This window comes from Taudactylus pleione, unplaced genomic scaffold (assembly GCF_031769625.1).
Source record: "Taudactylus pleione unplaced genomic scaffold, aTauple2 ptg000025l, whole genome shotgun sequence".
In the NCBI taxonomy this organism is placed as follows: domain Eukaryota; kingdom Metazoa; phylum Chordata; class Amphibia; order Anura; family Myobatrachidae; genus Taudactylus; species Taudactylus pleione.
In genome coordinates, this window is record NW_028284427.1 from 8,142,411 (window position 1) to 8,166,814 (window position 24,404).

At 43.8% G+C, this 24,404-nt stretch overlaps 1 protein-coding gene across 1 annotated transcript in view; it reads left to right on the forward strand.

The window, feature by feature from the left end:
• FSTL4 (follistatin like 4) overlaps positions 1-24,404 on the forward strand; it is a 1,116,563-nt gene that overhangs the window by 998,042 nt on the left and 94,117 nt on the right. The window contains exon 8 of the mRNA XM_088451183.1: positions 12,903-13,023. Coding sequence (XP_088307309.1) covers positions 12,903-13,023 — 121 coding nt within the window. The remainder of the gene's footprint in view (positions 1-12,902; positions 13,024-24,404) is intronic.

Consider the following 24,404-nt stretch of genomic DNA (forward strand, 5'->3'; position numbering starts at 1 on the left):
GGGTGACACGCCTCAGCAGTCCCTGATAAAGGGGGTGACACGCCTCAGCTGTCCCAGATAAAGGGGGTGACGCACCTCAGCAGTTCCAGATAAAGGGGGTGACACACCTCAGCAGTCCCTGATAAAGGGGGTGACACGCCTCAACAGTCCCAGATAAAGGGGGTGACACGCCTCAGCAGTCCCAGATAAAGGGGGTGACACGTCTCAGCAGTTCCAGATAAAGGGGGCGACACACCTCAGCAGTCCCAGATAAAGGGGGCGACACGTCTCAGCAGTCCCAGATAAAGGGTGCGACACGTCTCAGCAGTCCCAGATAAAGTGGGTGACATGCCTCAGCAGTCCCTGATAAATGGGGCGACATGCCCCTGTTTCCAGGAACGCAGGCTGTCCCCACCCCCGCACTGTCCCCAATCGCTTCTGCTTGTCAATCAGGCAGAGGCTTGGGGGAATTCCATGTGACATCGCAGGACCCGTTTTGCACATGCACAAAACATCGGAGGTGTGCCCTAACCATCGGGTTAGTGTACTTCTCTGAATCAGGCCCATATTCTGCAGCTCTTCACTGAGAATATTAGGCCATTCAATTCATAGTTATGCAACTCATTTTGAGGCATTATCATGTCCTCTATGATTATGGCAAGACTGCCCCGAATCATGGCCTCAGAAGTAATCTGTCTTACAGCATGACCCACGAAACATAAAATGCTCCAGTCACCTGAGTAACCAGAGAACTGGTTTCTTTAAATCAGGTTTGGCATATTATGTCAACAGTGATCATGTCAACATAACATTATAATGTCGATATGAGAATGTTGGCATGGTGATTATTGACACGATGAACATGTCTGTCGACATTATTACCATGTGAACAATGATGAAATGTCGACATGGGCATGATGTCAACAGTGCATTTCTAAGGTACTTCCCACTACGTCATATGACGATATTTGTCCAAGTCAATATTTTATATATGTCAACATTTTAATTTTGTCGACATCACAACTGTCGACATTCTGGTGATGACATTGGGAATGGTGTCATAGTGGACATTGACATGCTGACTGAGAACCTTTAAATCATAATTGCCTACAAGAGACTTCCAGGTTAGGGAAAAGCAGGAAGCTCCCTAGGAAGGGTGATTACCTCCTGTAAGGCGATCCTACCCACCTCAGTTACCACAGGACAGTGCACAGTAGCATGTATCAATATACTTCTACACCCACCTCTTCCTTTTACACCTCCATCTGACTCTTCAAGAATATGAAAATGAGCAAATATGCTTTAAATAGGGACATACCTGAAGGGTAAATATATAAAAAAATATTTGCATTACATCCTCCGAAGACACACGTTTTTGAGGGATTCTCACAAATATTAATCATCCCTGAGATGTATCCAGATTTCTCCAATATCTGCTGCAGTCCTCCATTTTCAACAGCAAAAGCAACCCCATAGGTTTTTTGGGGGGCTGCTAAAATGTTGAATTTACCAAGCTCCAGAATGAAAAAATTCTTTAGATGGCGTTAGCAATTGTAACCAATGGGCAACTTTTGGCACAGTTTATCTTGAGAGGGAATCTCCGGCAATGACGACTCGCACATACGTGAACTGATTACCGTGCATGAACAGTAGCACGGTCAGGATCCTAACCCAAAAAAAAGTGATCGAACTACATCTAACACATCGCAGACACAGAGCCCCTATCCCTGAATTTTTCTTAGAAATGTCCTCTAAACTTGTTGAGTTTTTTTCTACTATTACATTTTTTAAATAATAGATAGTTAATCATGATTCAGTATCATTTTTATAACAAGTATGCTGATTTAAAATTACATGAATGAAGTTTAAATAACAAATGTTTATGCAATTTGCTATAAAGAGAGATTGATCATTTTTGGGAAAAAATATTTTTTTACAGTTAAGTGTGTGTGTGTATGTTAACGGGTTTTTTATTTTGTAATATTTATAAAGCTACTTCTTGCAGAACTTCACAGTCCCACAAGTAGAGCAGTCCCCAGCATCTCTGCTGCTGCTATGCTACTTGGGAGAGCAGGTAGGCATGACTGTGCTTCACTATAGAGCCCTGTGCTGACTGTCACTATTGTCAGCACCGATCAGTATCGGTGGCCATGGAGGGAGAGCCACTCACGGCTGCATTGAGGGGTCAATTCAGACGCTAAGCTGCGCTCTCTCACTGCCAAAATGGGAGTGCATACCGGCATAAAGACGCCCAGTTTTCTTTCTTAGCACACATCATCTCCAGGAAGTGTATGATTAATCAGAACCATCGAGAGTCATCGGAGCTGCACTCAGCGCTTGAGGTAGACCTGTCCCCGCCGCAAGCACTGCGATCACTGCAGGCTGAAATACAACCAAGTGACGCGTACAATGACGCTGGTGTCCATGCCAAGCAAGTGGTTAATAAGTGCTGCCAATACTTAATTTGTTATTGCCGTGATAAGCAGTGATAAGAAATTATAATTATCGGGTCTATAACCCAATAACTAATAAACATCTCTCTATATATAAAATAAAGTTCCCGGTTTTGGGGTTTGTGTGTTCATTTGGGTTAATCTCTTGAATCACTGGACAGATTTTAATGGGGTTTTTACTATTCTATACAGCATTGGCCGAGGAAGGTTTAGGTGTAAGAACCGTTTATCTATGACAAAAGGGAGCCGAGCAGTGATTATTTTAGTGAAGCTTTCAAAGAAAAAAATCTAATCTTACACCAAGCTAAAGTGGATCAGCTGTCCATGGTGTTGAAACAGCAAAGTGAGAGCCAATCAGAGCTAGCAATGTGCTCCATTGCTTAGCAGCAGCCTAGAGAGGGGAGGGAGTATGGGCCTGAGCTGGATCATGTCTGAGGCAGACAGAGAGTGAGAGGCAGCCTCCAATGAACCCATAAAGTTGCCCTGATGCAGTAACAGTAGCCAGGAAGGAGCCAGGGGAGGCATAGCTATCAGGAATTTAATAAAAAGAAACAGCCATTGGAACATCATCAAATTATTTCCATTCAATGGTGGTAAACATCAGGCCATCACCATCAAATGGTAAAAACAGCATGGGGTTGTGGTGATATGCAGGGGCCTGTGATGAAATTTTAGGATGCTGTGGTGAAATGCAGGAGGCAGTAGTGAGAAGCAGGAGGCAGTTGTGAGATGCAGGGGCAGGAGTAAGAAACAGGAGGCTGTTATGAGATGCAGGGGGTTGTGGCGAGATGAAATTGCTCCTGTGCAAAGGGGGCGGGTTGCTAGTGTCCAATAAGATGAATTCAATGCAGCTAAATGAATTCAGAAACTTCAATCAGGAGCACAGCTAATAATAACATCTGGAAGTTGCACATTCAGAATGAAGCTGTAATGTAGTGCCACCAGCATGGAAACATACTGCGTTGCAGTCAGATCTGTAACCCCACCAGTAATGCAGAAGCTGAGTATAGCTGATGCATTCGATATATCACAACACAAATCGATGAAGTGTGCACCTGTCAAGCCACAAATACAAATAAGGGACAAAAGCAGAACACATAGAGGCTCACGGACAGCTGGACATAAAATGCACTTTTCATGATGATTGTCGTCAGTAGAGACCTTGCACTTGCTGTAAAAAAATAAATATAGATAATTTTAAAAAAGTGATCCTTAGTTCCAAAGGTGATACTGGAACTAGTGCTGCCAGTCTAGGCCACTATCTATAAAATAGGGAGAACAGACAACGTGGGATCACCTGAAATTGCACATAAAGGCCCTGATTCAGAGCCGGACGCTCTGACCAGAGCACTCGCTCTGAATCAGGGCCCACCTCCATTAATATGGAGCGTCCTCCTGGACGCTCGTATAGCTGTGGGTCACCACCCACAGCATATACGAGCGTGCAAAATGATGGTCGCGATGGTCTTGACCATCGCGACCATCGGAACTGTGAGTAAAAGCCTGCGGTTGGGTTCTTCAACCGCAAGGCCAGGAGTGATTTTGGCTCTATCAGAGCCAAAATCACTCCCACTGACATCACTAGTGATGTCAGTGGGGCCGGCTTCAGAAGGTAGGCGTTCCCTTGGGAACGCCTCCATCTGGCAGCCACCCCCCCGGCACGCCCACCAAAGGGGGCGTGCTGTCAGTCACCATCGACAGCACGCCCCCTTTGATGATACACTCCGAGCGAAGGAAAGTCCTTCGCTCGTCTGGTCTCGCGCATGCGCACGACGGAGCTCCCTCCGTCGTGCGCATGCGCAGTGGGGACCATCGACCCACTTGCGAGCGCACAGCCGCTCGCGAGTGGGTCTGAGTGACCCCCAAAATCTCTACGCAATGCCAGCAGAGAAACCAGCAATTTGGAGTTCCCTTGAAATAGTACCAAGCATTCCTAGGCTGGTCAGCGTGGGGCTCTATTCACAATGAAATGAGACCTCCCCTAGTACAAATCCGCCCATGCTGATATCACTAGAGCTTTTCCCACAATCCTTGGTGCTGTGTTTGGCTTAATAAATACATTTAAAATCATTATTCTTCCACAGCATACTACAGGTCCCAGCATACCAAGGTCACCTTTAAGTGGTTGGGTATGCTGGTGCTTATAGTACTACAAGCTCTAACTTACCCATGTCATATTGGCACTTGAGGAATCACAAGAATTAGCATGCAGATAATACTAATCTGTAGACAAAATACTAAAAAGTGGATATTGTTTACATTATTTACTGTCATGAAAGTGATATGAGAACTCAGTTGTGAAAACATTATATACCTGGCTACATAAATTGGCAAAAATCACATGTGCAGGAAAATTAATACTGAAATCACAGTATAAACAAGATATATTGTGCAAAGGACCTTGATACTTGCCCGATGCATATTTGTTTCCTATGCTTCAAATTATACCAGTGCTCCTCATGTAATTAATTATTAGCTATTCGACCAGAGATAAGCTTACAAAAGCAATAATTAATCATTTATAATGAATATTCTTGTATCTTGCTGACTGTGTCCCATACATTTTTCTTGGCATGTAAGTATTGTGGTGATAAATTACAGCATCTTTTAAACTTAGTGTGTAACAATGGAAAAATCTCTGTTTTTGTTTTTTTTGTGCAGCGTTTGTCTATTATATGATTTATTGTCAGCCTTTTCTACATAGTTACATTGGTGTTATGGGCAAAGTAATATTATACATAACAATAATAAATTAGTTATTACCAATCACACAAAAAGTATCTTCATTTTGTGGATAACAACTATTTCTTTTTCCTCACATCATAAACACATGTGTTGTTATATGGAGCATCCCGCCCCATATAACAACACGTGTTCATGATGTGAGGAAAAATAAATAGCTGTTATCCACAAAATGTGATTGGTAATAAATGATTTATTATTGTTATGTATATTACTTTGCCCCTAACATTATGTAAGCATTAAGCATCGCATTTTACATGCAATGCATCCCGCCACTCATCGCATGCATACCGGCGTAAATAATGCCAGTATGCATGAATAAAAGCACAAAGGACAGCTCTCCCGGTAAGAATTGTCCTTTACGATAGAAGGACTTCCAGGTTTATGACCCAGAAGTCCTCCTGTGCTGTTATCTGATGCCGTTTAAAAAAAATGTATATTCCTCCCTTACTGTCAGTGCTTGTCCAATTAGCAGAGTGAGCGAAGTGAGGAGGCTGTGTATTTTGGAGAGTGAGTGAAGTAAGGGAACTGTGTATTGGGAAGAGTGAATGAAGAGAGGGGGGTTGTGTATTCGGGAGACTGAGTGAAGAGGATGACTCTGTATTGGGAATAGTGAGTAATGAGGGGGTACTATGTTTTGGGGAGAGTGAGTGTAGCAGGGTTGTGTGTATTGGGGAGAGTGAATAGTGGGCTGTGTATTGGGCCCCTTGGGAACTGTGAAAATTATCGAGGCAAAATTGTAACTAGGAGATATCTGTGATATCTCCTGCGTTACATGATTGATGAATGGGGCTGACACTTAAATTGTACAAAATTAGGTGAAATTAAAAAATTTTCACCTGCTTTTGTATAAATTAAGTAATGATGAATAGGCCCCTTGGTGAGAGTGAGTGAATGGTGGCCTGTATATTGGGGAGAGTGAGTGAATAGTGGGCTGTGTACTGGTGAGAGTGAGTGAATAGTGGGCCGTGTATTGGTGAGAGTGAGTGAATAGTGGGCTGTGTATTGGTGAGAGTGAGTGAATAGTGGGCTGTGTATTGTGGAGAGTGAGTGACTAGTGTGCTGTGTATTGGTGAGAGTGAGTGACTAAAGGTCTGAATTGGACAGAGTGAGTGAATAGTGGGCTGTGTCTTGGTGAGAGTGAGTGAATAGTGGCTGTGTATTGGTGAGAGTGAGTGACTAAAGGTCTGAATTGGACAGAGTGAGTGAATAGTGGGCTGTGTATTGGTGAGAGTGAGTGACTAAAGGTCTGAATTGGACAGAGTGAGTGAATAGTGGGCTGTGTATTGGTGTGAGTGAGTGACTAGTGTGCTGTGTATTGGTGAGAGTGAGTGACTAAAGGTCTGTATTAGACAGAGTGAGTGGGCTGTGTATTGGTGAGAGTGAGTGAATAGTGGCTGTGTACTGTGGAGAGTGAGTGACTAGTGTGCTGTGTATTGGTGAGAGTGAGTGACTAAAGGTCTGTATTGGACAGAGTGAGTGAACAGTGTGCTGTGTATTGGTGAGAGTGAGTGAAGAAGAGGCTGTGTATTGTAGAGAGTAAGTGAATAATGTGCTGTGTATTGGTGAGAGTAAGTGAATCGTGTGCTGTGTATTGGAGACAGTGAGTGAACAGTGTGCTATGTATTGGTGAGAGTGAACAGTGGGCCTGATTCAGACCCGGTCGCAAGCGCTGAGCGCTCGCAACCGGGTCGATGGTGGCCCACAGGGCTTGCGCACGACGGAGCCAGCTCCGTCGTGCGCATGGGTGAGACCCGGCTAGCGATGGGCAATCCGTCGCTCCGAGTCTCACACCAAAGGGGGCGAGCTGTCGATGTTGAGTGACAGCTCGCCCCCTTTGGTGGGCGGGCCGGGGGGGGTGGCTGCCCAAACGGAGGCGTTCCCATGAGAACGCCTGCCGTTTGGGGGCGGCCCCACTGACATCACAAGTGATGTCAGTGGAGAGATTCCGGCTCTGTTAGAGCCGAAATCTCTCTGGGGCTTGCGGCCACGAGACCCTACCACAAGGGTCTTGTCGCAAGCCTGATAGTTGTGATGGTCTTGACCATCGCGACCATCATCATGGCCGCTCGCAATAGCTGTGGGTGGTCACCCACAGCTATGCGAGCGACCAAGAGGCCGATCCAAAAAAAATAAAAGCCCAGCCCTGATTCAGAGCGAGCACTCTGAATCAGGTCCTGTGTGCTGAGTATTGGTGAGAGAGAGAGTGTGCTGTGTATTGGTGAGAGAGAGAGTGAATAGTGGGCTGTGTATTGGTGAGAGAGAGAGAGTGAATAGTGGGCTGTGTATTGGTGAGAGAGAGAGAGTGAATAGTGGGCGGTGTATTGAAGAGAGTGAGTGAAGGGGGATAGATGTGTACTTTTATATATCTTGACCTGGGCAACGCCAGACACAACATGCTAGCAAAGGATACACACTTGCATGTGAACCTACACCAGAACGTTTCAATAGCAATATCAGGAAGAGATATTTCAGAGAGCTGTAAGCGGTGAGGAGAACACATGAATGGCTGTTTTGGTGTGTTATTAAGGAGACGATAATTTGGCATCTCCCCTTAATTTTAGTTGTATGCCTTTTGCCCATAGCAAGTGCATCTGATAAGGAAAAGCACATCTACAGTATATGTGCACAAATAACAGTATAATTAAATTTTTTGAGCACACAAATGCAACTAATGAAATAAAGACAGTCCTAATGTCTACTTACCGTCTTGACACCTAAGATCTAAATGAGGCTCAAATCAATTTTGCAAAAATGAATGTGCTGCATATATTCTGTGGCTAATGAACCTTACAGATCCAAAGTAGAGACCAATACACTCTCCTGCAGCTTTCCATTATCAATTGTGGTAATAGCGTGTTTTAACGAGCTTCTGAAATCTTTTGACTAAGTTACCTGGGGTTCTTGCATGTGTCTGATCTGTAAATTTATTGGCTTCCTAATGCAGTATTTTTACTATTATCTATGTCTGGCATTATTTCTTATTCATTATTCATCTTATTGTATTAATCCTGTTGTACCTTGTAATTCAAGTTATTGTATTTACTGATTTGTCATTACTGTTTCCACAAAATAAAAGTAGCAAATAAACACTATTGCTTGGTTATAATGACATAAATAGACAAATACACCGCTGGCCTTCTCGTAAATAAGCCACCTAGAGGCGAAATGCGTGTCTACACAACTGGCAGCTGTCTTTGCACAGACCGAACCACGAGAGACTGGTATACATTTTTTAATTACAACCACAACCTTATATTTGAATGTGTTTTTTAAAACTACTAATTGTGCTCACATTACATTCACCATATGACTCAAAAATGCTATACAGTGACCAGTACCGGCGCTTCCATTAGGCAGCTCTAGGCAGATGATATGTTGTCCGATCACGTGGATCAGAGCGACATTGTCTAGTGTGTACCCATGATATGCGTGCTTTCTCGGGTCGCTAGCGACATCGCCCGTCGGCCCTACTGCAACAACAAATTTTAAATGAGATCTAGAAGAATGGAAGCCCTCCTCCTACTACAAAAATCAAATGAGTTAAGCTGGCAAAAGCACAGCAAAGAACTGTACGTTCTAAGAAGATATTACAAATCCCCAAGTGTGGCGGCGGTTTCGATGCCTGACCTTCCCCACACTGGACGGGAAGAGGTGGCTCCTTCCACCATTTGCATGCCCTCTACAAGTGCTGGAAGGAGCACCCACAGTCCACTTGCTGATAATCAAATTGAAGATGTCAATGTTGAAGTACAACAGGATGAGGATATTGGTGTAGCTGGCGCTGAGGAAGTTGACGTGGAGGATTCTGATGGTGATGTGGTTTGTTTAAATCAGGCACCAAGGGAAAGAGTTGTTGCCGTGGGATGAAAAAGCCCATCGTCATGCCTTGGCAGAAGACCAAAAAATTTCACCTCTTTGGTCTGGAAATATTTCTATCCAAATCCGGACAACAACTATCTTGCCATATGTAGCGTATCTAAAGGTGTAATAAGTAGGGGTAAGGACGTTAACCACCTAGGAACATCCTCCCTTATACGTCACCTGCAGTGCGTTCATAAAAAGTTACTGTGGCTAAGACCATAAGCAGTCCAGGGACACCTAAATCCCTTTGTCCTGTTGTATCCAAGCGCCTGCAAAGCACACCGTCAACTCCCTCCTCGTCAATTTCCTCCTTAGTCAGGATCGGAAGTAGTCCTGCAGGCCATGTCACTGGCATGACTGACTCCTCTCCTATCTGGAGGATCCTGCATTGCTACGCCTACTGCTGCCGCTGCTGCTGTCGCTGCTGGGAGTCGTTCATCATCCCAGAGAGGAAGTTGGAACACCACTACTTTTTTTGCTAAGCAATTGACCCTCCAACAGTCCTTAGCGTGGAGTATTAAGTACGATAGCAGTCATCCTGTTGCAAAGCGGATAACTGAGGCCTTGATAGCTATGTTGGTGTTAGATGTGCGTCCGGTATCTGCCATTAGTGGGATTTGGACAATTGATGGATGTAGTGTGTCCCCGGTACCAAATCCCGTCTAGATTCCACTTCACTAGGCAGGTGATACCGAGAATGTACAGAGACGTCAGAAAAAGTGTCCTCAGTGTCCTAAAAAATGCGGTTGTACCCAATGTCCACTTAACCACGGACATGTGGACAGGTGGAACAGGGCAGACTAAGGACTATATGACTGTGACAGCCCACTGGGTAGATGTATGGCCTTATGCAGCAGCAACAGCAGTGTCACCAGTAGCAGCATCTCAGAAACACTAGCTCGTTCCAAGGCAGGCTACGCTGTGCATCACTGGTTTCAGTAAGAGTAGACTGAACTGCCGACAACCTCTTAGAGAAACTGAGGGAAATCTTTGCTCAATGGCTTACCCACTTAGACTCTCCTGGGGATTTGTGATATCTGACAACGCACCAATATTGTGCGGGCATTTCATCTGGGCAAATTCTAGCATGTCCCATGTATCGGTCACACAATAAATTTGGTGGTGCAGAATTTTTTGAGAAACGATAGGGGCGTGCAGGAGATGCTTTGGGTGGCCCGAAAAATTTCGGGCCACTTTCGCCATTCGACGACTGCGTGCTGAAGACTCGAGCGCCAGCAAACACTCTTGAACATGCCCTGCCATCACCTGAAGCAAAAGGTTGTAACGCGTTGGAACTCAGGACCTGATTCAGACCCGCTCGCTAGCAAGCGACCTCTCGTTGCAGACGATGTTCGCTAATGTGCGCATGCGTGTAGTTTTCAGTGCGTGTGCGCAAACTAGTACGAGTGATCGGATTTTGCTCGTTTGCCCTGCAAAGACAGCCCAGTCAAAAGGGTGACAGGAGAGGCCGTTTGTGGGTGGTAACAGGGCAGTAGTAACGGGGGAGTGGAGCTGCAGACGCAGGCGTGCCAGAGTGTTTTCACGCCATTTCTGGGGTGTCCATAATTATCAGGCAGTGTCATAGTACACTTTGCTTGGTTGAATAATACACTGAAGTGCTCGCAGTGCTTGCGGTAGGGTACAGTCAACCACAAGCGCTGCGGTCAGATCCGATGGAACCCAATGTACCGATGGTTGTATATACTTCCTGGAGATGACGTACACTAGTGGGCAACTAAAGACAGGCTGGTGGGCGTCTATAAACACAAAGTGATCGTTCGCCAAGACATAGTGGGCGTGCTTATGCCTTGCCGAGCGAGCGGGTGCCTTGACGTCACTTTGCAAAATTTACATACGCAGGGAGCGAGCAGGTCTGAATCAGGTCTTCAACCCTCTATATGCTTCCGAGGATGGAGGAGCAGCAAAAGGCCATTCAAGCCTTATATCTGCTAATGGATAGGCCCTGAACGATGACAGATGTGCACTCCCGCGGCCGATAAATCGCATCTATCATCTCTCCAACATGTTGGTCTATTATTGCATATAGCTGTACGATATTAGCTATATCGTGCAGTTTATATGCGGTAAACGACGAGCGACGAAAGATATTAGCAGCAGCTACAGAGCGATGCAGAGAAAAAAATCCACTCCCTGAATGATGTCATGCGATATCGTTCATCATTTGTCGTTTGCCAAAATCTGTCATGTACATGACAGATATCGTTCAGCACAGCCACCAGAATTTTCAATAGATATCTTTTGCCTTTCATCGCTCAGAAATACATCTGCTAATGGATAGACCCCTTTATATATCAACATATAATAGTTTTGGAGAGGATACATGTATTTAAAATTGGTCTTTATGCAGTTTACTGGTTTGATCTTAATGTTAATGTTTTAAAAATTAGTAAAAAAGTGTAAATCATTAAAAGAAATCATTATTTCAATATGTTGTTTTTTTTTCAATTCTATTTTACCTCACCCAGGTGCCTAAACTTTACTGTATACACTAAAGTGGCAAAAGTCATGGGATAGCGGTTTGTAAAGGTAATGGTACGTGGTGTCGCTGTACTGTGATGTCTTGGAAATGCATGTCTTGGAAAAGATATAATCTGATGTCTCATGAGTCAGTTTGAACACTGGCTAGGCTGCTCATGGCAAGGCGACATGAATTATTGGAGTTCGAATGATCTACGGTGTCGTGTGTACCGGGAATACTTCATGGAAGGCGTTACCACCCACCGTGGACTGCGCAGTGGCCAACTACAGGTGCTTAATTATCGTGACCAGCGGCGTCTGGCCAGAATTGTCAGTGATAACAGACAAGCGACCTTGGCTCAAATCACATCCACATTCAATGCAGGAGGTACCAGACACATGTCCAGCAGGTCAGTGCAGCGTTCTTTAGCTTCCATGGGATATGGGAGCAGAAGACCAATCAGAGTGCCTCTGTTAATAACAAACGACATCGGACACAGCAGCTCACATGAGCTAGTGATGTTGCAAATTGGATCTTGGAGGACTGGCAATATGTGGCATGGTCCGATGAGTCACAGTTGCAGTTGTTTCGGGTTGATGGTAGGGTTCAGGTATGGCGCAGAACTCATAAGGTCATTGACCTCAGTTGTCAACAAGGCACTGCGCAGGCTGGTGGTGGTTCCATAATGCTGTAGGTTGTGTTCACATGGCATGGGTTGGGTCCGCTGGCTATCCCAAAAAAGTAATTGACCAGTAACCACTACATTGCATTGCTTGATGACCATTTGCAGCTCTTATGTACCACCACAACGATTAAATATTCCTGCAGGATAATGCACCATGTTTTCGGTTCCAAGTTGCCCAAAATTGATTCGAGAATCATTCTGGAGAGTTCCGATGAATGGGGTGGTTATCACGTTCTCCCAACATGAACCATATTGAGCATTTATGGTATATATTGGAGAGGTCTATTCGCACCCAAGGTCCTGCTCCTACAAATATCAGGGAGCTGTGGGAAGCTATCCAGATGGCAAGGGTCAACAGCTCTCCAGAGGTCTTCTGTCCACTTGTGGAATTCATGCAACAAGAGTTGCTACACTTCACCAAGCTAGAGGGGTTCCTACGCGATACTAGGCACCTATCACATGACTTTTGGCAATTCAGTGTACATGCCATATCTATCTTAATGCAGTATGTTTAAACTCTGTGTACAGTGTATTTTATAAATAAAATAAAAGTTACAAGATTGCACCTTAGGAACAAACAGCTTCCTATATAAGATTAGACTGTGCAATGTCCAATAAAATGTGCTGTTTTTCGTAGCAACCTTTCACTTTCTAAATTATTTAAAAAAATAACAGCTACCATTTTGTTTTCTGTTCACAGGATTTTGGAGAAGATAATTCCTTATACATCACCAAGGTAACAACAATTCATATGGGCAATTACACATGCCATGCTTATGGCTATGACGACCTCTACCAGACACACATCCTTCAGGTGAATGGTTAGTAAATGGCACGCATGACAATTCACAACAAATACAGCTGCTAAGATATTGTAAATTTTAGATTAATGTGAGAAATGTAGTACTGTAAAGATAACCGTCTTGCATACGTGATTTTGGATTTATTTATTTATTCACCTTTCTGCTTTAAAATCTTCCTGCATGTGTATTTCATATGGTACATTTAGATACCTCACCTGTTTGGAAAAGGAATATACCAGTAATAGGAATTAGAGATCAAAGGAATTGTTTATTCTTACTGCTAGTGCTTTAAAAGTCTGGTCACCTCCAAATTGTGATTAATATATATATTAATATATAATAAAATACTGATATATGGGGAGATGTATCAAACCTTCGAGAGAGATAACAACCAATCAGCTTCTATCATTTTATAGACTGTGCTAGGTAACTTATAGCTAGAAGCTGGTTGGGGATGTAGTGAATTTACCGACGGCCAGGATGCCGGCCGGTGGAATCCCGACGTTGAAAGTCAGAGTCGGGATTAAAGATAGCCGTCGAAATACCGACGCCTATCTTTAGCCCAACGCCGAAATCCCGACAGCCGGCATCCCAACGAAGGTAAGCGGGGACAGGTTAGAGTTAAGGGAGGGTTTGGTTAAGGCAACCCCGGGGGGAAATTAGGGTTAGACACCCCCGGGAGGGTTAGGGTTAGGCTCCAGAGAGGAGGGGTTAAAGTTAGGCACCACCTAGGGGGGTTAGGTTTAGGGTGTGGGCAGGGGGGGTTAGGGTTAGGCACCACTGAGGGGAGGTTAGGGTTAGGCACCACCAGGGGGAGGTTAGGATTAGGCACCACTAAGGGAGGGCTAGTGTAGGGAGAGGGGAGGGTTAATATACTTACGAGTCCCTGTCGGGATGTTGAAACTTCAGGATGCCGCTGTCGGGACATGAACCGGTGGCTACTTAGCTAATCACTACTTCATACCGAGTAAAACCGAACCCGCTCACCCCTACTTCATACCCATTCCGCTGGTTGTTATGGTCAACTTCTTTACTTTATCTCTGTAGAAGGTTTAATACATCTCCCCTATAATATTATAATATAATGCCCATGTTTCCTAACCTATATATTCCAATATCATGAAGTTATTTGAGAAAGTAAACTGGTTGTTTTTATGCAGTCCCCATATGGGATTGGACACTGCTCCACGTGTTCCGAGCATAAAGAAATTGCACAGCAAAGCAGTTGCGGAGAACGTTGCATTGAGTTCATAGGATGAAAGGCGATAAAATCATGTGATGATTATAATTCTCTTTTTAAATGATACTGTCATAAGAATGTACATAAAAATATACATCATAAACCACAATATGCATGCGCCCTACAGTTGACAAAGTAATGTTTAAATGTCAAAGCAATTTATTTTATGTAGGGCTATAAACACATCAGACAAGGATTTACATACTAGAAGCCTGCAGTCATAGAACATAAGGTACTCTAATTGTTATCACATGCGCTTCCTCTGATGTTAAGTTGATCCCTTTAACTATACCATTGCCTCCTAGTACTTGAATAAAACTCATTATATTTACTGTATATGCAGTCTATGCCATATTGTGCTTTACATTTTTTACCCTACACTTTTAAAATATTCCACATACAGTATTAGTGACTTATGATCTACAGTACAGAGGTAACAGTATTAACATATACATATTGTGATATAAATGCTGGGAACGTTATAGATGGATGTGTGGTATGTATGTCCCAGGTTTCTGACTTACTGTAGGTGTTCTAAAACTTATGTAAAATTGTTTTAGCTGGAATTACAGATTTCCAACACAGTTTCAACTATGAAACGGATTAAACGTTCCTAGAGAGAATGGAAAAGGGGAGAGCTTCCATTCATTTGTTCCATTTTGGTTATTCTGACTCTCCAGTTAGGCACCGGCCTAATTAGCTGAGTACTATAGCTTTGAGGTGCAAATTAAAGTTGTTTCAGTTTGTTGAGTCTCTCACTCCCTGGTGAAGGAACCTGGAAACCTACAGAACAGCAGCGTGTCTATAATAGGTGCAGAGTGTGCAGTGCACACAGGCTCCTGCGTCCAGGATTCACCATGCAATAAGCAGCTGTCTTCAACTCAGAAGAAATCTCTGGGAAAATGGCTCCAGTGCCATTTTCTTTTAGGATATTTTCATGCGCAAAAAAAATCGGTTAAATGGTTCCAGAGTCCACAGTGTGCATGTGCTGGCATGAGGGGGGTCACGCAGACACTCCACACAGGCCCCCTCCCCTCATAACACACCCCTGCTACAGAGAGACAATCACTTTTGCTTGTAAGAGTGACAAAAAATAGAGAGAGATGATTTCTAATAGTTGCAACAGTTAATGTTGGAGAGGCTAGGGTTTACTGAAATGTTTAATTTATTATACTGCTTAATTAAACTAGCTAGTGGTACCAAACCGCGGCCGATTCTTGCCCAAAGTCTGTCCCTGTATATACAGTATGTGCAGATGTGTCCTCATACATTCTTGCTGTAGTCACGTCAAACAGCCCCTCCTGGCACACCAGCTCCCATGCAACTCTGCTAGCACTGGGCATCTTTTTCCTTTGAAAATGCAACTTGACAACTAGGACTGCTGATTAATATGCTTTGCGGCACTTGTATATCTGAGTGCGACTGAGTCTCTAAATATGTATACAAAGGACTACAATGCAGCGACCGCAGCTTTTTTCCACACCGGGTTCCATTGAGCTTCAGACTCAGGTGCACACAGATATAAAAATGGTGCATATCCAATTAATCAGCACACTCTCCTGGTGCATCCTAGTACATCACATGTGACTGATGCATTTTTGGGTGCAAAAGCAGAATAGACCCCCAGCACTAGCAGAGTTTTACGGGACCTGGCGGCTCACCCACGCCAGGCATCTCGCACCACATGGTGTATTCAGGTTAGATGTATGAGGACACATCTGTATACATAGGGACAGACTGACGTGCCAATGGAAAGATGGACATGTCCACACAACACGAATGACGGGATGTGTCACAAGTCACAGGGCATGGCCTCATGGCACTCCCCCATCTCAGCTGCAGCATGCCAGTTCAGCAGAGCATCGGGAGGAAGAGATACTTGGCCAGGCCTTCAGGCTGCTGGACCAACCCATGAGTCCATCGACCCCTTCTGCCATTTTATGGAAACCTACCATACTGCAGTAGGTCTTTTTATTTATGACAGCTGAAATTGTTTAGTAAACATGAATAAGACAATGTGCAATAGGACATAAAACCATCATATATTTCATTTGTATTAATAAGGTAATTCCCATACTTTGGTATATATTAATGTCAATAGTGAAGCTCTGGTCTCATCTGCCTATTCACAGTCCTATCTGAAACAACTTACAGGTGTAGGTAAGTGACTGTATGGACCAATAGATACATAAGAGAGGTACTCAGGGCCACCATCATGAGGTATAGAGGTTTTCTGTGTATATGGCCCAGAGTAGCCAGATGGTCCATAATGATAATGAGGACCTTTGTCTGCCAATGATTCCTGGCCACCCGAGGGGCCTAACCATGCCCCCTGCCATATACCTGGCCCCAGGACCCATCAGTTATCCCTGTAAGAGCACAGTAACAGTACTTTCAGCTTCCTTGTTTTCAATTTCCTCACCCAGTTCCTCCTCCCATGCAACCATCTTGATGGATTTAAGAGTATAATCAAAGTAGACTAGTTCATCAGAAAAGAAAGAAAAGTACATAATTTCATATTGGTGTTAAGAGCCATACATAATCGAATGTAGATAATGTGGTCTATGGTGAGTGGCCAAGTTATAGGAGATAGGAGACCTATAAGTAATTATAGTATTCTCCCAATGAGGATCTGATTATCCGAAAACAAAGAAATTCATGATAGCAAAACTTTAGCAGTTAGATAATCTATATAATAATTCAAAATGATCTGTCCTGCCTCCTTCTTGCACAGTGATGGAGACAGGACAGATTATCAGGAGAGGAGAGTAGGACCATTGCGCTAGAGTAAATTTATAAATATCCACAATTTAATTGCAGTTAGCCAGTGATGATAACGATTATCAAAGTTATTACACGGATGTATCAACATCCGCACGCCGGGACATAGCTTGCAATAAAGCTATGTCCCGGTGAATCGGCACTGCAGATTTCTCACAGTATTTTACCCCACCGCTAACACTTACCCAGTGAGCTCTCTCCTTCGATCAGCTGGTCTCTGGGCTCCCGTACATAAAAGTAATTATATTTAGCCATAGCTGACCCCAATCAGCTAATGCTGTAAACTGAGATGCACATTACAGCACAGCTGACCGGGTTCATAGTGCAGGAGCCAGGAGACCAGCTGACCGGAGCCCTAGAGGACATCACTGGAGCACCAAGGTAAGTGCAAGCTGGGTGGGGAAGGGAGGAATCGCGTGGTGGGGGTAGCGGTTTCCAGCGGCGGTGCATGCGCAGACACATTCTCCCTGTACTTTTTTGAAAATACAGGGAGAACTGTGCAGACGGGACTCGCAGGGACAGAACTGTATTCCAAGCTCTGTCCCGGTATGTGGTGTTAGTACATCCATGTGATGTTTCCTAAATTCACAATGTGGATTTAGTCGGAAATATCACACTACAACTGCATTTTAAATGTGGAATGCAGTAAATAGGGGCCATTGAGTAGGTTTTCATGAAAACTACTCTAATTGCCCTTTAATAAATTCATGTGATTATAAAATAATGGGAAAAGTGTGTGAAAACACCCTTTTTCACATTTTTGTAGTACAAATAATATTGATAAATAGGCCCCTTAGTGTTGTACTATAACTGGTCTCTGGCTTTAGTCCTCAGCTTGAACAAAGAAGCTTTATATACAGTAAATGAAAAGAATAAGGGTAAGGAGTTTTATTTCTAGCTGAATTGCTTCCAATAACTGCTTTGCTTTTGTTTCTCTTAGCAGTAAGTTTGCCTTTTCCTTGTGGCTTTCATCTTCCGCTGTGTCACAGTCCGTTGTAAATTATGCTTTTTTTCGGTCCTCATACACCAATTTCCTTTTATTAAAGTCTGTTGTAAATTGTACTATTTCCTGCGGTTACATGCTTATCATGCTCCACTGTTATTTAAGATATTATTTCACATCAGAGATGCATCCAGAGCCGTGTAATGGTTTTGAATAAATGGTCTTGTTTAAGAGTGTTTATTCAATAACCCCATGCATTTCACCATCATAATATGATGGACTTCTTCAGGGATAACATATGTATTGCACCCTGCCACCCTCCTACTGTATTCTGAAACCAGTAGTTGGACTGAGCAGCTGGCGGGGTGAATTTATCTATACATCTTTAATAGTGCTGTTTTCAAAGAGGCGTGGATGGGTTGTCATCAGCAGTAAGCTACAAAACAAAAATGTAACACTGATCTACAAATGTTTCCTTTATACAATCTAAAGATAAAAGTAATTATATTTTGGCTTGGCATTCTCTTAAAATACGTTTAATTGTGCAGTATAAACGTTAACAAATGTCTCAATAGCAGCTAACTGCTGGCATATTAACTTGAATTGCATAGAAAAGTCATATTGATCTATTAGACATATGCTGTGTAGTAAATCTAAGAAAACATCCCATGTTCACTAAGCTGTGAAATAGTTTTACAGCTGAGATTGTTTTGGTAATCTAGACAGTGCTGTTTCCCTCAATTCACTTGTGGGATAATATACGGATGAATTAATATATTTACAATACAATAAATATGTCATTTTATATTCTATACTGTAGTATTATGACAAAAGCAACAATCTTTGTGAAGCATCGCTTAGTAGCATTGCTTGCTATAATAGACAAAGGGCCTGATTCTGAGTTGTACGTTATTCCGTCTGTACGTGCATCTTTTGCCATTGTATGCCATGCGACTTGATGCAAATACAAGATTTCTCTCATGCTGCCCTCTCACCACTGGATCTCTCTTATTCTATCAAACTATTCCACAGCCTTCATAGCTTCAAACGGGTGCTGAAATCCCACTTGCTCATAAAAGCATACCAGTCCACCACCTAACCTCGTCACCACCTACTTTAGCTCACCCTCTTGCATCCTACATCTCTCCCACTCCTGCTTCCTGCCTTCAGCTCCACTTACATTAACTCTCACTCCTTGTGTCATCCATTTGTTCCCCCCTCCTCCCTTTAGATCAGTGTTTCCCAAACTCATTCCTCAGGTACACTAATAGTGCTTTTTTTCTAAGTCTCCTCAATATGGCGGGATGTACTAAAGTAAAAAATTGCATTTTTCCATATGTACTAAGGGCCTGATTTAGACTTGGGATCAAATTTAAATCTCTCTCAACTGATCATCTTGGTGAAACCATGCTGGACTGCAGGTGGGGCAGATTTAAAATGTGCAGAGAGATTTAAATTTGGGAGGAGTGTTTCCAAACTGATGTCTAAATTGTAGAGTAATAATAAAGCTGTGCAGCATTTGTGGGCTACATGCAAAAGCAGCCAGTATATACCCCACATGTAAAAAAAAATGTATTTATTTACACCCCTTGCATTGCAATATGGTTTGTTCAGGTTCACAGTTGAGAGAGATAGCTCACTCTATTCCCAACTCTGAATCAGGCCCTAAGTACAGGAATGCATTGTTCGTCCTGGTGGGTAACGCCATCTTCATGTGGCGTTACCCAATAGAAGTCTATGGGCTTCTTTTCGGGATGCTCCCCCTGAGAGAGTTCCAATTGGTAGGCTTGGGGGTAGTGGTTAGCATTAGTGTGCCAGGACCTGGAAGGGTTCCTGTGTGTATCCAGGCCTATGCTCACGTATGCTAAGGTGCAGTGTTTGCTGCCATTAAAAAGACACTGCTTCACAGAGTACCTTTCTATGTTACATTAGGTGGCCCGTACGCGAAGTGCACTACTGTCTCACAGCGCAATCGCTAGACACCTATGGCATAGCAAAGGAACTGACAAAGCAAAACGTTCAGTATACATGAGTATGGTTGGCGCACCAGAAAAACCACAGTTATAATGAGGACATTGTGTAGCCTGCTTTGTACTGGAAAAAAAGCAGTTTGTGTGTATACTGAGGAAAAAAAAGTTACTTTCCTTTTGTTTGTTTTTACTAAGGTGCTTAAGACACATCAAAATCTTGATTAGTATGTTCACCAGCTAATGTACATGCTGTCTAATTAAGTTCACCTGTTGACTGAACAAGAGCAGAGCTCACATACTTAATTAAGCATGCATTGCTGAAAGAAAGAACCATTTTTTCTGTGTTCTGTTTTACCCCTGTTTAACCCCTGCATTGCACTGTTTTCTTTTTCTGTGTTAAACTTGAACAAGAATTGCTGTGCTAAAAGAAAGAGATATATTTATTTACGTAAACTGGCTTGTTATCTAAAAGCTCCTACATGCAACTCCCACTATAAAATGGAGGAAGTTTTTCATACTATAGTAAATTTGCAAGCTTCCCATCAAAAGACAGAGGAGCAAATGTTACAATTAATGACCCAATCAAGGGACACAGAAAATGCTGCAGGGCATTGAAGAAAATGTCTGCCTCAGATGACCCATAGGCATATTTGTTAATATTTGTTAATATTGTTAATGCACAGCATTCAAAGTTGTCAGCAGATACTTGGGCTGATAGGCTTGCCCCCTATCTTACTGGTGAGGCTCAGAATGCCTATGCTGATTTGTCCTCTGCTGATGCAGAGAAATATGACCTAGTCAAAAGTGCAATTCTAGCTAGGTCAGGTCTCACTCCTTCTGGGAAAGCGCAGCGCTTCCTCGAATGGGCCCTACTACCAGGGGACCCCAATTGGAAGCAGGTTGCAGAACTCTCCAGACAGGGGCGGAGTTGGCTCCAGCCAGAAGACCGCACTGCCGATCAGATTGTAGAGAAAGTGGTTGTTGACCAGTGTGGAACCCTAGGGCAGAATATGCAGCATTGGGTAATACAAGCTGAGCCTCGGAATTTAGAGGAATTAATTACAGTATTGGAGGAGTATGAGACTGCAGGAATTATGACAAAAATGGCAGTAAAGAAACCAATGAACGGGCGACCCGTTACAATGACACCCCGTTGGCCTGTGACCCCTTCTCAAAGAAACACCGCTGGAGATGCCAGGGTCATTTGCTATGAGTGTAGAGAGCCAGGTCATATAAGGCGGCACTGTCCCAGAAAAACAAAACCTATGGAGTGTGTGGTTGATAGTATGAGCGCTACATACCCCGCTTTTTGCATGATGGTACCCCTGGATTCCAGAGGCTGTCCTGCCCAGGCCAGTAGAAAAGTTGCCAGGGTTAGTTGAAGTACTCTGCATTCACTGTTCCACAGAAAACTTCTCCCGGGTGCGAGTGAGTCTCACCATAAAGGGGTGCGCTTATGAGGTGGTCCCCACAGTTGGCCCTAAGCTCCCCTATGCTATTATATTGAGATGCAATTTCCCAGGATTTATTGAGATTGTAAATGAACCACAGAGACAACGCCAAAGTAAAGTCTCCAAGGCCCTACCTCGGAAAAGCACAGCTAGTCCTCTTTGGTGAGCGAACCTCTGCACAATTAATGTCTGAGGAAAGATATTCGCAACACTTTGTCTGGTTACAGCCAGACAAAAATATTTGCAGAGGTGTCATACCCAATGCCATTTTGCCATGGATGTGCTGGACACCGCCACCCCTCAGGTTACTGGGGGCCGCTCTAGTTCGCCTCGCCCTACAGAAGTTCCGCTGTCACCAAAAAGCCTTAGTTCACAGTAATTGGTATGTGTTCTCTTCCCTGCCAGGGCACACTGCCTTAGTAGAGCATGAAATAAATACGCCTGAAGGAGTGGTTGTAAAGCAGTGACCGTATCGCAATCCCTGAGGCACAGCAGGAAGCAGTGAAGCAAGAGGTGAAAGAGATGCTCCAATTTAGGGTCATTAAGGAGTCCAGCAGTAACTGGTCAAGTCCTATTGTGTTGGTCCTCAAGCCATCAGGAGCCATACGTTTTTGCAATGACTTTAGGCGGCTGAACCAGTTTTCCAGGTTTGACGCATACCTGCTACCACAGGTGGACAAATTGGTAGAAAATTTGGCGAGTAGCCATTATCTTTCGACCCTGGACCTCACAAAGAAATATTGGCAAATTCCCCTAAGTGAGATCGCCAAGGAGAAAACTGCCTTTTCAACCTCTGATGGCCTTTTTCAATATAAAATGCTCCCTTTTGGCCTTCATGGGGCACCAGCAACATTTCAGCATGCCATAAATTGCCTGCTGAGGCCACACCAGGGGTACGCTATAGCCTATCTAGATGATGTTGTCATCTATACAGAAAATTGGGAAGAACACTTGCCCGAAGTCCAAGAAGTGCTAAACAGCTTATGACAGCAAGGGTTCATGGCTAATCCAGCCAAGTGTACTATTGGACTTTCAGAGGCCAATTACCTCAGGTATGTGATTGGCAATGGGCAAGTGAAACCCCAACTGTGGAAAGTAGAGGCAATTCAGTCATGGCCATTACCCTCCACTAAGAAACAAATGAGAACTTTCCTTGGGCTACTAGGCTATTACCGCCATTTAATTCCAAATTTTGCATCCAGAGCCTTAAGAAGGCTCAACCAGAAAATATTCTCTGAATGATAACAATTGAAGTAGCCTGGGAAAATATGAGGATGGCTCTGTGTTCCAAACTGGTTCTGCAGGCACCGGAAATCAGAAATCCCTTTGTCCTTCAAACTGACGCCTCCACAACAGGCTTAGGAACTGTTTTGTCACAGTTCATTGTGGGCAAAGAAAAGCCGATCCTCTACTTAAGTAGAAAGCTGTTACCACAAGAGACAAGATACGCCATAGGTAAGCTAGAATGTTTGGCGATAAAGTGGGCAGTAGGAGCCCTGAAGTATTATCCCCTGGGAAGAGAATTTGTCTTGGTCACGGGTCACGCACCTCTGAGGTGGATGCACCCCAACAAAGAAGTTAACCCCAGAGTGCCGTGCTGGTTCTTGACCATCCAGCAATACAAGTTTGTTGTACAGCATCGGCCGGGAGCTCAACATAGAAACTCGGATGCGTTGTCCCGGAAGTTTGAGAAAGCTGAGTGGAGTTGGTGCGCTTCCCCAAGCTTGGAAAAGTGAAAGGGGGGGATGTGTGGTGAGAGGGGTTGTCTCTCATCTGAATTGCCAACATTCTGGTGGGATCAGCTCCCTCCAAGGGAGGCTGGAGAGAGGCCTGTGCGTTCTGCATTAGCAGTGGAAATGTAGAGTTCCAGGTTGTCACAGTGGGAGAGGAAAACAAGACTGGAAAATTCTGCAGCTGCAATAGAATATGATACTTTGGGTTTTCCATGTCACAGGATGGGTTTAATGCTCTCACACACCTGATGCTTTTTGCTCCTGATGCCGGACAAGCTGGCCAGGTTATAGGCCGGGGGCGTTGGATAGCATTAGGGTTCCAGGACCTGAAAGGTCCACAGATAATGTGTAACTGCTGACTGTTAAGCAGAAGGAGTGCTGGAACATTTACTTTTATATATATTTGCTTATTTTCTGTTATGTGCCTGTGTGTACCCAGGCCTATGCTCACGTATGCTAAGGTGCAGTGTTTGCTGCCTGTCTGGAGCCCTCATTTCTATACCCCATGTTACAATATATATATATATAATATAATATAATATACATTCAAATGGGATCATTAGTATAAATTACCTGCATTGGTTTTATGGCACAATGATCCCTATGGCTACTTGCACTTTCTGAAAAGTATCAGTGGGTTTCCATCAACAAGTAGATCTTACTAACTGTATTGGGGCTCATTAAATTTGAATGTGTCAGTTTTAAGGCACGCATCTCAGATGTAGCAATACACGTCCACTTTACCGCCGTGCTCATAGGTGTTGCTTTCACAATCCCCCTGAAATGCTTTTTCAAAAGTAGGCTAGCATGGGTTGGTGTGAGGTCACTTCCGCCAGCCGCCAGGAACACATCTACAGTTGTCATTATGCATGGTGATACTACCCCTGCCACATACGGTCCTGATTGATTGACAGGTCGCTGCTTCCTACAAGATCAGCACACTCAACCTTCCAGTGATCTGAGTGGCTGCAGGTTCCTCTGTGCACACCCAATTTATAATGCAAGATGAGCTGTTTAGGAATATAGGGCCTGATTCAGAGATTTACACAAATGCAATCAGAACTACATTCTCTCACAGAACGCAGTTGCTAAAATATGATAATGCCTTACAGGGCATAGGGACACCCACTGCTGCCTACTCATATCCATCCGACGACTTGCAACAGCGTAAATATCGGTACCATCGATGCACATCAGTCAATCACGCAGCATGTATCTTAAGTCTAACCTGACGCAAACACTGCAGCTCTCCTGACACACAGAGAGCTCTCATGCTGTGAA